At 44.6% G+C, this 14,935-nt stretch overlaps 1 protein-coding gene across 1 annotated transcript in view; it reads right to left on the reverse strand.

Annotated features, from left to right (window-relative positions):
- The window catches only part of BMAL2 (basic helix-loop-helix ARNT like 2), a 28,840-nt gene extending 19,462 nt beyond the window's left edge, over positions 1-9,378 (reverse strand). Inside the window, exons 1-6 of the mRNA XM_081956703.1 lie at positions 9,166-9,378; positions 5,818-5,944; positions 4,888-4,926; positions 4,612-4,650; positions 3,838-3,995; positions 1,717-1,796 (exon numbers count right to left, since the gene is read on the reverse strand). Coding sequence (XP_081812829.1) covers positions 1,717-1,796; positions 3,838-3,995; positions 4,612-4,650; positions 4,888-4,926; positions 5,818-5,944; positions 9,166-9,193 — 471 coding nt within the window. The 5' untranslated portion in view covers positions 9,194-9,378. The remainder of the gene's footprint in view (positions 1-1,716; positions 1,797-3,837; positions 3,996-4,611; positions 4,651-4,887; positions 4,927-5,817; positions 5,945-9,165) is intronic.
- Positions 9,379-14,935: the final 5,557 nt, after the last annotated feature.

A 14,935-nucleotide genomic window follows, 5' to 3' on the forward strand; every position in this document is an offset into this window, starting at 1 on the left:
TCTTCGAAGCAACAAAAAGCACAGGAGGTAAGCCTCGACTTACGACCAGGCTGTTATTAAGCCTGGTTGTAGAAAGAGACTGGACAACCCTGTGTCTGAAATGATACAGGGTTGGACTAGAAGACCTCCGAGGCCCCTTCCAACTGTATTCTTCTATCACCTTAACCCACCCTAACTTTCATGCAATTCTCTTCATCCGCTATAAATCCGCCATTTTTATATAATTGTCGTGAAGCATCTTAGAAATGCAGTTCCTCAACTTTATGAGCTCTGGTCTAATTGTGAGTTTTAGAATGAGTCCTATGATATTTATAGAATTTATCCTCGCTTCCAGTTCTGTATTTTAAGCCTCGCGAGCTCTACGTGTTGTGCTGGGATGTGATGTGCGGTGACCGAAATAAATCCTTTGGGGCCCTGATTCAAGGCAATCTTCTTAATTACTTGCTCACTAAATACAGCTCAAACACCAGCCAACATCACTCAACGTTTTTTTCCCGTCTTCCTTCGTTACGGGGGATTTGAATCGCTCGGATTTTAATGGCATGGTGGGTTTTTGTTTTTTTTTTGGTTACTTCTTGTGACTTTCCAATGTTGTCCTCATAGAAGTTTATATCATGGGGATAATCAGTCTGATCACGTATGTGGTTTAAATAGCACAGATTGCATCTGCCTGGCTTCCTCAATTTAATATTAAGTTCGATTGACTTATCCCTTAAACAGTATTAAAATTTTGAACTAAAACTAATCTGTGACAATCTCATTCTTTTATTTATTCCTTAAACGCGGTACTCAAATTTTAACTCAAACTAAACTGTGACTTAGCCTAGATCATTTATTTACTTTAAATAGTGTTAAAAGTTTAATTAAAGCTAATCTGTGACAATCTAGCTCCTTTTATTCCTTAGATAGTGTTAACATTTTAATTAAAATTAATCTGTGACATTCTAGCTCATTTATTTATTCCTTAAATAGTGTTCAAATTTTGAATAAAACTAATCTGTGATTTAGTTTACATCATTTATTTACCTTAAATAGTGTTAAAGTTTTAATTAAAGCTAATCTGCGACAGTCTAGCTCATTTATTTACTCCCTAAATAGTGTTAACATTTTAAATAAAACTAATCTGTGACTTAGTTTGGTGCATTTATTTATTCCTTCAATGGTGTTAAATTTTTAATTAAAACTGATTTGTGACTTAGTCTAGCTCATTTATTTATTCCCTAAATAGTGTTAAAATTTTAAATAAAACTAATCTGTGACTGAATCCAGCAAGCAGCTTACTAAATTCCATTCGACTTACATCTTCATTGGAACATTTTTAAAGTCCCAATTTGATGCAACGTCTATTTTAAATCTTGTTTCAGAATAAGAGGAGTACAAATTAAGAAACTTCAAATGTGAAAATACCCAGACTGGAGTTTAAAAAGGCTTGCCCCAATTTTTTTTTTTAAAGGAAGAATTGGAACATTATTCTGACTGCAGCTGAAGTGTTCTTTTAAGCTTGCCATACTTTTCATATTCAGAATATTTCCAGATGCAGAATGGAGGCGTCTCTAAAGCCATAGGAGTCTGTTCAGACTTGAAAAGGGGACATTTGCACATCTGTTTATGAATAGTTTTGACACTGGGATCTTGACTATGCAGGCGTAAACACTGTTGTATAAGATAGTTGCTGTTTGCAGAAATAGACAGTCCTTCTCTCCACCTTTAATTTACCTTAAGGATGAGTTGTTGAAGTTCATCGTCCTGTAAAAACGAAGGCTTATACCTCACTTCTGAGTTAGAACTGGTGGAACCTGCAAAATAGTTGTGAGAGAAATTTTAGGTTTATAGGGAGGAAGGGAGGGAGGGAAGGAGGAAGGAAGAGAGGGATGAGAGGGAAGGAAGAGGAAGGGAGGAAGGAAGAGAGGCAGGGAGGGAAGGAAGAGAAGGAGGGAGGGGAGGGAGGGAGGGAGGGAAGGAAGAAGATGAAGGGATAGAGGGAGAGAGGAAAGGAGGGAAGGAGAGAGGCAGCCAGGCAGGTGAGGAGAAGGAAGGGAGGAAGGAAGGAAGGAGGAGGGTGGATGGAGGGAAGGAAGGAAGGAAGGAAGAGAAGGAGGGAGGGAAGGAGAAAGGAAGACAGACCGGCGAGGAGAAGGGAGGGAAGAAGGAGGAGGGTGGGGCGGAGGGACAGAGGGAAGGAAGGAAGGAAAAGAAGGAGGGAGGGAGGAGAGGGAAGTAGAAAGGAAGACAGGCCGGCGAGGAGAAGGGAGGGAGGGAGGGAGGGACGAAGGAGGAGGGAGGGACGGAGGGGCAGAGGGAGGGAAGGAGAGAGTCAGGCAGGCGAGGAGAAAGAAGGGAGGGAGGGAGGAAGGAACGAAGGAGGAGGGAGGGATGGAGGGGCAGAGGGAGGGAAGGAGAGAGTCAGGCAGGCGAGGAGAAAGAAGGGAGGGAGGGAGGGAGGGAGGAACGAAGGAGGAGGGAGGGACGGAGGGGCAGAGGGAGGGAAGGAGAGAGTCAGGCAGGCGAGGAGAAAGAAGGGAGGGAGGGAGGGAGGAAGGAACAAAGGAGGAGGGAGGGATGGAGGGGCAGAGGGAGGGAAGGAGAGAGTCAGGCAGGCGAGGAGAAAGAAGGGAGGGAGGGAGGGAGGGACGAAGGAGGAGGGAGGGATGGAGGGGCAGAGGGAGGGAAGGAGAGAGTCAGGCAGGCGAGGAGAAAAGGGAGGGAGGGAGGGAGGAAGGAATGAAGGAGGAGGGAGGGACAGAGGGGCAGAGGGAGGGAAGGAGAGAGTCAGGCAGGCGAGGAGAAAGAAGGGAGGGAGGGAGGGAGGAAGGAACGAAGGAGGAGGGAGGGACGGAGGGGCAGAGGGAGGGAAGGAGAGAGTCAGGCAGGCGAGGAGAAAGAAGGGAGGGAGGGAGGGAGGAAGGAACGAAGGAGGAGGGAGGGATGGAGGGGCAGAGGGAGGGAAGGAGAGAGTCAGGCAGGCGAGGAGAAAGAAGGGAGGGAGGGAGGGAGGAAGGAACGAAGGAGGAGGGAGGGACGGAGGGGCAGAGGGAGGGAAGGAGAGAGTCAGGCAGGCGAGGAGAAAGAAGGGAGGGAGGGAGGAAGGAGGAGGAAGGGACAGAAGGAGGGAGGAAAAGGAGGAAGATGAGGAGAAGGAAGGGAGGGAGGAAGGGGGGAGGGAGGAAGGAAGGAAGGGACCACCAAATAAATTTAAATGAAGTTAAATCACTTTTATGGAAAACCCATGTGAGAGTTTTACAGCCATTTACACATGAAACCAAGATGGGCAGGATGAAAGCTCCTGCCCTATTTCATTCGTTAGTTAAGATCCCAGGAATATTACGATTTAGTCACGCTCACTGCAAGCTGAGTTAAACATTGATCCATCCCAGTGGTGGGTTGACAATTTTTTTACTACTGGTTCGGTTGCTTTCTCACGCCAGAGGTGGGTTCCTACCGGTTCCTACCTGTTCGGCTGAGTAGGTAGTAACTCGGCTGGCCATGCCCCCCGACTGATTCTACCGGCAGCACCACGTGTCGCCATCTTGTTTTTTGCACATGCACAGAAGCATCCGGGCAGGTGGGCTGGGCCTCCCACCACTGCTACTAACAATCAGGAAGCTGTGAGTTTGATCCTAGGTAGAGGCAGATATTTCTCAATGAGAATATATCTGCTGAATAAAACTCTGCTCTGGCGACAGGAAAGGCATCTGGCCAGTAAACACTCAAGCTTCATTCAGTTGCCCAGACTCCACCCTGATGCAAGGAATTATGGGGCTGTTTAAAACTGATGATGATTCAAAAGGACAGCTTTTGAAGCACCGTTCAGAATTTTTGATAATATTTCATACTTGCCTTTCATTGACTTTAAATGCTGCACCGCCATTCTTAAGACGGTGAGTTTATCCAGCTTACGAGCCACCGGATTGCATTGAGGTATCATAGCCGACAATTCTTCTATCAGGTTGTTCAGTTTGTCTCTTCTTCTTTTCTCTGTTTGGCTGTGAGCCTCCCTAAGGGGGAAAAAAAACCCATCCAAAACATATTTCCCTATTAAAATTCTCTCTCTCCCCACACCACTAGAATATTGTTGGCCAGTTGCTATGAAAAAGATCATATATTCTTTCATATTTAAGTCATTCTCAAATATAAAACTCTGGGGCTAAAAATTTGCAATGTTCATGTCTATACAAAAGAAAAAAAGGAATGATTTCAGCTATGGCTAGAATAGCAGAATCATTGAAGAATAAAATAAAAACCACAATTTCTAATCTATGAACAGAATCCTGAGCAGTTGGTATCCTATAGAGCAGGGGTGTCCAAACTTGGGAACTTTAAGACACCCCTGCTATAGAGAATCTGAAAAATTCTGAATTATCAAATCAGGAGTCTGAACCAAATCCGGTAAAAACCATCCCGTCTAGACAAATACTTTAAAATCCAATTTTAACAGGACCCTAAAATAAAAATAAAGAGGAAATTACATGCAATGGTTCGTGATCCGATGCCATTAAAAAGATTTTGCAAGAAAGTATGCAGAGATCTCTTGTTTATGTCACACTACCCAAAATTAATTTTAAGTTTTAATTTTCCTTTGGAAAACTAAATTATTGCCTAATTTGTAGTTACCTGAAATACTTAATTTTCACATGCTCTTCATCTTCACTCCTACGAAAAAGGATTAAAATTAAACGTTATGCAACGTGGAGAAAAGTCCAGACCAAACATAATTTCTAATATTGGATTTTCCCCCTTACCAGAGGGAGCCCCCTTGTGGAGGACTGGGAAGCCGTTACCATGGCAACTCCTCTGCGCTGCACAGTAGAAGCCATTTTAAGGCACAACAGGCTGTATCTTAACAGAACACACACAGAGACTTTTATATATATAGATAAAACATTCTACCTGCTCTGGAGATCATCTCCCTCAGTGTCACAGGTATATCTAGGGAAAGAAAATTTAAATTAATCAGAACAAAAAATCAGTACAACTGAAAATAAATCATGATTTGAAGATGAAGGAAATTGCAGAGGTGACTAAACTCCTTAGAGAAGAGACAATACAGGTAAATTTCAACTTACATGTTCATTTAGTGACTGTTCAAAGTTACTATAGCACTGGAAAAAGTGACATGACCGTTTTCACCCTTACGACGGGTCACGTGATCACCCTTGGTCACATGATCAAAATTCAGATATTTGGCAACTGTCCCACACTTACAACACAGGGGTCGTGTGTTCCCCTTTTGCGACCTTCTGACCAATAAAGTCAATAAGGAAGCCAGATTCACTTAACAACCCTGTTACTAAGTTATCAATGGCAGCGATTCACTTAACAACAGTGGCAAGAAAGGTCATAAAATGGGGCAAAATCCACTCAGCAAATGTCTCACTTAGCAACAGAAATTTTGGCCTCACCTGTGGCGGTACGTCGAGGGCTACCTGTTAACGCAAAGCACGTTTGATTCTGAGATGGCATTATTTCATGAACTCAAAAATGAAATTGACAATGGGGCTATGAAAAAGATTCTCTTGTGCTTGTATATAAGAGAAAAATAATAAAATCAGCACCAGGGGCCGTCTGATATTCCATTGTTTCAAGGAAAATTAATATCCATCCCATTAAAAAGAGCCGAGCTTCCATGTGGCTCAGTGGCTAAGACACTGAGCCACTTGGACTAGATGACCTCCAAGGTCCCTTCCATCCAACTCTGTCACTGTTTACTGTTTAAATCCAACATATGGGGTGTGGAATAACAGGCACATTTCAATGCAAAGCAAAATCGATCCAAGGGATCATTTAACAACAACAAAAAGAGGAAATATTCACACTTACTGAGTATCGGAGTCACTCCCTTTTCGCTTTCTAGGAAATTCTGCCGTAAATGAATTTATGGAAGGGGCCACGGGAGACATAATGTTTGAGCCTGCCAAAACCTGACTTCCTTCTCCGGGAAGATTATCTGAAAAGAGACAAATAGCATCCAAGCTGAAAGAGGAAGGCGTGCAACTGGAATTAATTTGCTGAACTACAAGGGGAAAGAATACAGACTCCTAAATTATCTCTACATTGTGATTACAGTATTTATTGTGGTGCGTCGCAGAGTCAGCCTGGATTTGACATTTGCTGTATCCTATCAAGTGCCAAGGATTTGGGACAGATGTTGATGTTGGATGATATCGGAAGGTGCAGTATTGTGGTTTATAGGAATCAGCCAGATGTTCAGCCTGGATTTGGCATTTTTGTCCTCCCCAAAGACCTGGGATAGGCAGATGTGGATGTTGGATAGCGTGAGAGGTATCTTCATCGCAGGATGTAAGCCGTTCCAAGTTAAGCTGCCATTTGCAATTGACTGATGGTGATTTTGTCAATGCCAGGGATCTTCAAGGGGTGCTCCAGATGTTTTGGGCTTGCCCCCAAGGAGCCTATGACGATTGGCGCTAACTTTGCTTCCTTTTGTCATAGCTCTTCCACTTCTACTTCCAGGTCTTGATTATCTTCTCCAGATCTTTCTCTTCTCTACTGCTCTTCTCCAGGTAGTGCCCCATCCACTATTCAGATTTTATCCAAAGATGATAACTGGACTTTCTGTTTTTTCTTTGAAGACGTTTCACTTCTCATCCAAGAAGCTTCTTCAGATCGGTCTGGATGGTGGGGAACGGAAGGATTTTTATTCCTTGAAGACAGAATTGGTCCTTTGCATCCTTTTAGAGGGTCGTTGAGGCCACTTGGAGGTTTTATCTGTGTCCACAGGGTCACCTGAGTGGTGCAAATGGGTGGGTGGGGGCTTCTTGGAACTATTGAAAGGACCATGTTGTAGACTGGAGATAGATGATCTCCATAGACACATATCCAGATTTAAATCTGTTTTATCTACACATAGGTATGCTATATATTAAAATATAATTCTCCACTATTTTGCGTTCTCATGCAGCAGCATGACTGGAGAAGACATCTACTTAAGAGACTGACAATGCTGGCATTAAACCCTCTCCAGAAATTAAATCAAACGCCATCTTCCATTAAATGCAGCCCAGCCTCTTCTACAGCCCAGCCGCTTAAACCTTCCAGCCAGCCAGCTGATGATAAAGATGTAATTATACACAACTGGCTGATTAGACAATAATTAGCTGGGTAGGTCTCACTGCCTTTTTCTAAACTGAAACCTCAGTGGAGTTACTCCATTCTTTAAAAAGAGGCAGGAGATTGTCAATAGGGGTATCAACCAAGGACCTTCTTAAAATGTAAGATGTTCCAAGTAGGGCAGTTTTTTGCAGCTCCGCTGGTGTTATTGCAGGAAGCTGCAATTTGTGGATGTATCTTGTAAAATTCTTGGACATGGTGCCAAGTGCCCCGATGACAATGGGTATCACTGCTACATGCTTCATCCGTGTAGTTTCGATGGCCAGGTCTCGATATTTCATGATTTTTTCTAGTTCTTTTGCTTCGACTCTGGCATCTCCAGGAACAGCGATATCAATAAACTGTACACTTTGGCCCTCTACAACCATGATCTCTGGTGTGTTTTGCTCCAAATGACGATCCATTTGTATTCGAAAGTCCCACAAGATCTTCACCTTCTCATTTTCGATAACTTTTTCCACTTTATTTTCCCATGAGCTTCTGGATACAGGTAAATCATACTTTTTTACATAGTGACCAGTGGATTAATTTAGAATATTATTATTATTATTATTATTATTATTATTATTATTATTATTATTATTATTATTATTATTATTATTATTATTATTATTATTATTATTATTATTATTATTATTATTATTATTATTACTATTATTATTGCTACACTTTATTCATTAAACATGAAACTCAGTCAACTGAACAAGGGATCAACCAAGGACCTTCTTAAAAGGTTGTTGTTATTATTATTTATTTTATTCATTAAACATGAATAAAACATTGACCCGTATTTGTGATTATGATGATGATTATAATTATTATTATTATTTCTTCAATTCAATTCACAGTCCATGTATCGAGGTAATCCTTTGGATGTTGCTCCAAGGGCTCCTATTACTATTGATGCAACCATTGGTTTCCTCCTCCACAGTGGCTCAACTTCGATTTGCAATATTTCTTTATTTTTTTCCAGCTGTTTCTCTTCCATTCGTGCATATTTTGTTATAGCAATATCAATGAACCACTAACCTTCCCCTGCCACGCCCACCAAGCCATGCCACACCCACCAAGCCACGCCCATAGAATCTGTAGTAAAAAAAATTGAATCCCACCAGGGGGGGGAATATCCCTCCCTCCCTCTCTCTTACACACACACACACACAGAAATAGAGAAAGAGAGAGAAACATAGAGAGAAAGAAACAGAAACAGAGAGAGAGAAACAGAGAAAGAGAGAAACACACAGAGAAAGAGTGAACAGAGGGAAACAGAGAAACAGAGACAGAGAGAGCAAGAGTGACAGAGGGAAACAGAGAGAGAGAGAAAAACAGAGAGAAACAGAGACAGAAAGAAACAGAGAGAAAGAGACAGAGAGAGAAAGAGTGACAGAGGGAAACAGAGAGAGAGAGAGACAGAGAGAGAAAGAGAGAAAGAGAAACAGAGACAGAGAAACAGAGAGAGAAACAGAGAGAAACAGACAGAGAGAGAGAGAAAAAGAAAGAGAGAAACAGAGAGAGAGAGAAGGAGAAAGACAGGGAAACAGAGACAGAGAAACAGAGAGACAGAGAAAGAGAGAAATAGAGACAGAGAGACAGAAAGAAACATACGCAGAGAGAAACAGACAGAGAGACAGAGAAAGACAGAAAGAGAGAAACAGAGACAGAGAGACAGAGAAAGAGAGAAACAGAGAGAGAAAGAGAGAGACAGACACACAGAGAGAGAAAGAGCGAGCGAGCGAGCGAGCGAGCGAGCGAGAGAGAGAGAGAGAGAGAGAGAGAGAGAGAGAGAGAGGAGGAGGAGGAGGAGGAGGAGGAGGAGAAAGAGAGAGAGATGGACTCTGACCAAGGCATTCAGAGACCCGGGGAAGAGGCCAGGAGCTCCCAGCGCAGGGCAACGAAGGCAGATGGATGAATGACAGGTCCCCTCCTGCTCTTGGCCACCCCCTCCCCCTCCGGCCCCCTGAAGATTTGGGGAGCCCCCTTCCCCAGCCGCACCCCGCAGAGCCCCCGCCCGGCCGCTCCCCCCCCGCCCGGCGCCCTCACCTGCGCCCTGCCCGGCCGCCTCCGCCATGGCCAAGGCTCCCCAGCGCAAAGGCGACGGCGGCAGGCAGCGCTCCGGGGAGCCCGAGGCATGGAGCTGTCCAGGCAGGCGGGAGGCGCCCGCTCCCCCTCTTCCTCTTCTTCCTCCCGGAGCGGCCAGAGGCAAAGCGGGGCTCGGCGCGCCCGGCACCTGCCCCGGGGGCTTCCTCCGTGCCGGCGCCGCCTCTGCGCTGCGCCCTGCTCAGCCTCGCCGGGGCCAAGCGCGCTGCTTCTCGCGAGAGAGGCGGGCGCCTGGGGGGGGGGGCACCCGGGCGAGGACAGGGGGCTGGGGTGGGGGCAAGGCAGGGACCCTCCTTCCCCCTCCCCAAAGGCGGCTCTGCGCGGCGCTTTGCAACCCGGCCAGAGCCAAGGCAGCGACCTGGTCCGCCCTGGGGATGCGCTTTTCTGCCCAGGTGCGCTGGGATCCAAACGCCCCTTCCTCACTCCGGGAATTTGCAACCCGCCTTTCCTAGTCAAGGTCAGGGGGTGGGGGCTTCCTTGCCGCTTCTTCCCACCCCGTCTTCTCTTCCCTTTCTTCTCTTCTCTTTCCTCTCCTCTTCTCTTTCTTCTCTTCTTTCTCTTCTCCTCTCACCTTTCTTCTCCTCGTCTCTTTCTTCTCTTCCCTTTCTTCTGCCTTCTCCTCTTCTCTTCTGTCTTCTCCCCTCCTCCTCCTGTACTCTTCCTCTTCTCTCTTCCCCTCTCCTCTTCCCTTCTCTTCTCTTGCTTCCCTTCCCTCTTCTCCTCTCTTCCCCTATGCTCTTTCCCTTCTTTTCCTCCCCTCCTTTCTCCTCTCCTCCCCACCCTGACTTTCTTTTCCTTTCCTTTGCTTCCTCCCCTCCCATCTCCTCTCCTCTCTTCTCTGCCTTTCTTTTCCTTCCTTTCTTTTTTCTTTTCTTTCCCTTTTCTTCTCCTCTCCTCTTCCTCTTCACTCCATCCCTTACACCTAGGAGTCCTCTCTTTTAACCATCTTTTATCCTCTCTTCTTTCTTCTCCCTTCTCTTAGGGAGAGGCCAGGTAAACTGTCCAGGGGTTACAACGGGTGGGCTTCCCAAAGGAGCTCTCCAGCCTGGCTGCAGGTCCAATTCTTCCGTTTGAATCTGGGTTTAGACACCCCCCAACCAGCCCTTTCCAGACTGAGCCCCCAGGGTTGTTTGAGGCTAAGAGGGGAGGCCCAGATCCGTGGGGGCCCCACAGCCTGCAGAATCTGCTTATCCCACAATCCGAACAGAACAGATTAGGGGCCTTGGAGGTCTTCTAGTCCAGCCTCCTGCTCAAGCAGAAAACCCCATACCCTACACGATTGCAGACAGCGAGGGTAACTGGACAAACCAGGGATAGCACCAGTACAATGAGGACACATTGGCACCCAGCTGGGGCTTTCCTCATCCACTGACCCACATCCTTTCATCTCCACCATGCTTAGGGGGTGCGGGCTGGTCCAACTCCCCACTCGTCTCCCCTTTCACCCCCTGTCAATCAGGACCCTGGACTGGCACCGCTTGTGCTGCCTCACCACGTCTTTACGTCCAGTGGTGGGATTCAGACGGTTTGCACCTATTCGGGAGAATCCAGTTGTTAACTTTCTAAACAGTTCGGAGAACCAGTTATTGGAAGAAATCTCCTTTTGGTTCCCCCCCCCCCACTTTCCAGGGCTAATCCTGTAAGGAAGGCAGGAAGGAAACCTTCTGGTGTTGTTTCTAGCCTCATCTTTGTTGCCCTGTTTACAGAAACTGCTTCTCCGGTTAACCCTTATTCCATTGCAACAGCTAAGGCGAAGCGCCCATCGATATGAGTGATGTTGAGTTGGCCACACCCACCCAGTCACATGACCACCGAGCCACGCCAACCCAGCTGGTCATTAGGGCAGAGAACCGGTTGTTAAATGATTTGAATCCCGCCACTGTTTATATCCCCTTGCAGCCCCCCCACGGATTGGGAAAGACTGTAGCAGAACAGACACGGTCCCAAGTTGTGAATTGCACAACTGGAGCCGCACTCAGACCCAGGCTCCATGGCAGGAGGATTGAGCAAAACTACTACTGGTTTACCGGTTACGCAAATGGGCCACTTTAGTCTTTATAGGCTACGGTCTAAAAGCAGTTACTAGGAAGCAGCTGCGCTCAATAATAAGCTTCTCTCCTTTGAAAAACCTATAGGCTTTGTTCATTATTCAGACCCACGGAAAAGTTTCACCGGAACACAGGGACGTATCTAAGATCTTCAGTTCCTAAATTATCCCCAGGTCCAGAATATCCAGGGTGGTTTAAGGCCTTGGGCAGGGGGTGGCATAGAAGACCCCCAAGGTCCCTTCCAGCCCTAGCTTTCTATTCTGTTCTGTACTGTTCCATATGTTCAATTCTGTTCCGTTCTGTGCCGTCCTGTCCAGTGGTGTGATTCAAAAAGTTTTACTACCGGTTCTGTGAGCGTGGCTTGGTGAGCGTGGTTTGGCTGGTGGGCATGGCTTAGTGGCCATGGCAGAGGAAGGATACTGCAAAATCCCCTTTCCCTCCCGATCAGCTGGGACTCTGGAGGCAGAAAATATAACGGGGGGCGCGGCCAGGCTACTCAAAGTTTCCGCTACCGGTTCTCCAGAACTGGTCAGAACTTGCTAAATACCTCCTCTGGTCCTTTCCCGTCCTCTCCCATCCTCTCCTATTCTCTCCTAGTTCCTATCCTATTCCATCAGTTAAGGAGGTTAGAACAGAAAGAAGATTCTACGTGGCCAAAATAATAAAATAAAAATAACAAAATTAAAAAAGCTATTTTCTTCCTTATTTTCTTATTTTCTTTTGCAACAATATAGTTAAGAAATCAGACGACACGGGAAGCTTCTTATCAAGAGGTATTGCATAATAAATTTAGATGATGGGATTAATGAGATATTGCTACTTTAAGAGAAACCTATATTATGATTTATATATGTTTAATTAATGTAGATGATGGGGTTATTGGGCTATTGTTACTTTAAAAGAAACTTATACTATGATTGTTGGGAGGTGAGGGGGCACAATATTTGGACGAGAAATCTATTCTAAGACGGGAGAGGGGAGGGGGTACAGTATTTGTATGTGATTTACATTATATGGCGGGGGGTAAAAAGGGGGAAAATTTGTTTGTATAAAACTTTTTCAATTAAAAAAAAAGAGGTATTCAAAGCTTCATCGACTTTTGTCCCAACAGTGCTTTTTTTTCAAGAGGCAAATGGACATTCTTGTTCTTTTTTCTTTTTTGAAGACGTTTCACTTCTCATCCAAGAAGCTTCTTCAGCTCTGACAGGATGGTGGGGAAGGGAATGATTTATATTCCTTGTAGTCATTTGCATTCTTTTAGAGGGTCGTTGAGGCCACTTGGAGGTTTTATCTGTGTCTGTGCACAGCTTCGTTTTCACTGGCAGGGGGTTGCAGGAGGCCAGACCAGCAGAAAACGGGTTCCCGACCTCGGGAGTCCGTTTTCGCTGGCAGAGCGCTTGGTCTACCACAGATGCCCCCCCAACACGAGTGACATCAAGCTGGCCACAACCACACTGGCCACACACACACACACACTGGCCCAGAGGTGGGTTCTTACGGTTCAGACGAGTAGGTAGTAACTCGGCCGGACATGCCCCCAAACCGGTTCTATGCTTGGCGCCGCCATCTTGATTTTCTGTTCTGCAAATGCGCAGAACAATCTTTATTGAAAAAATGTAATTTTTCCCTTTTCTAATTTGTGGGTGCGCAGATCTTTTTAGATGCAAATGCGCACCTGTGGGGAGCTCAATTTTTTTCCCCCACGCTGAATTACTACCTAGTGCTGACAGGAACCCATCCCTGTTCCAGCCCATCCCAGGTCAAACATCACCCAACGAAATCAAGTTTGACGCCTCTCTGCTGTGAGATTTTGCAGATTTGAGATTTACAGAAAGTTTTTTTTTTAAAAAAAAAGCAAAGCATTTTAGGGATTTCCTCCGTATCCTACATGGACCGTTTTCTAACCTCATCGGTGCTTGAGGGCCCTTAAAAAAACCGATCAAAAGCCACATCATAAAAATATACGGAAAGAAAGACGGTTATTGCTTCACCATTCAGAAAAAGAAACATTTAACAGAATAACAGGGAAATAAACCGGGGCCTCCGAAATTTCTGTTATGTATCTCCAAACAATGCACTCCATTTTTTTCGAGAGCAGCAGTGTCAAAAGTCATTCTCCGGCAGTGCGGTGATTAAAACACACAGCCTTTCATAAAACACCAGCTGCGAAGAAAAGTTTTTAAAAATAAATGAAGCTGCTTGTGAGAAGGCCACCTCTGCCTTTGACTGTTTCGGTGTTTTTATTACTTCTCTTATTTCCTCCTCTTTTATTGAAATAAATGAATCTTGCCCAGCGAGAAGCGGGTGGAGAGGGGGTGGTGGAAACAGGTTTGGTAATAAAACAACTTGGCGACTTGCGTAGGCTTGCTGGGAAGACTTTTTAAATCGCTGAACCTGGATATAATCTCTCTCTCTGTGCCTCTAAAGGATCTGGTCATCTGCATTTTTATCTCCTAATTTGTATAAAACATTCTGCTGATTTTTGGGGGGGGGGGGCGGGGACTTTTGAGTCTTGAGAATTCTTTTAAATACTTTGCATCAAGAATTTGGGAAATGTCCTGCATTGTGTTCTTACATTACAATTGTAAAGAATATTCAAGAAAGGAATGTTTTGAGCGTGATTTTAAGCATTTGATTGTTCTTCAGCCTGTAATTTAACATCCTAACCATTTTCTCTATTTTTTTTCTTCCAGAGTGGTTTCTTTAAATCTATCTATATCTATCTATCTATCATCTATCTATCCATCTATCTATCTATCTATCTATCTATCTATCTATCTATCTATCTATCTATCTATCTATCTATCTATCATCTATCTATCTATCTATCATCTATCTATCTATCTATCTATCTATCTATCATCATCTATCTATCTATCATCTATCTATCTATCATCTATCATCTATCTATCTATCTATCTATCTATCTATCTATCTATCTATCTATCTATCTATCTATCATCTATCTATCTATCTATCTATCTATCTATCTATCTATCATCTATCTCTATCTATGTATCTCTCTCTCTCTCTCTCTCTCTCTCTCTCTCTCTCTCTCTCTCTCTCTCTCAACGGATATGTGTGTGTGTGTGTGTGTGTTCCAGCATAACTCTGGAACTCCTCGAGCAATTTCAACCAAACTTGGTACACAGATGACTTACACTGTGGAGAAAAACACACTGTGTGTGTGTTCTGTTAAGATGCAGCCTGTTGTGCCTTAAAATGGCTTCTACTGTATAGCGCTGTGGAGTTGCCATGGTAATGGTAGAAATTATGTTTGGTCCAGACATTCCTCCCCCCCCCCAATAAATAAATATCGGGGCAACACCTGGTTATCGGCTAGTATATTGATATAAACCAGACAGTTGGGGTTTTTTATTCACAATCCAGGTCTGGGCCACATTCAGACAATTGCTTTTATGGCTGGAGAATTCTGGGAGTTGAAGTTCACACCTCTTCAAAGTTGTTGAGAAATATTAAAGCTTAAAACATCAATCTGGCATTTTTTAAGAGTTCATGGTTTTCTGAAGAATCTAGAAGAGATATACGAAAGACAACTTATCATGAGGGGCCCTTGGTGCTCTCTGAGCTTGGTTGCTTTCTTGGAGACGTTTCATGACCCAACTAGATAACATCATCAGTGCTAGCAAGGAGTGGTGTTTGCT

The sequence above is a fragment of the Natrix helvetica genome, assembly GCF_964273705.1.
Source record: "Natrix helvetica genome assembly, chromosome: 6".
Lineage (NCBI taxonomy): Eukaryota > Metazoa > Chordata > Lepidosauria > Squamata > Natricidae > Natrix > Natrix helvetica.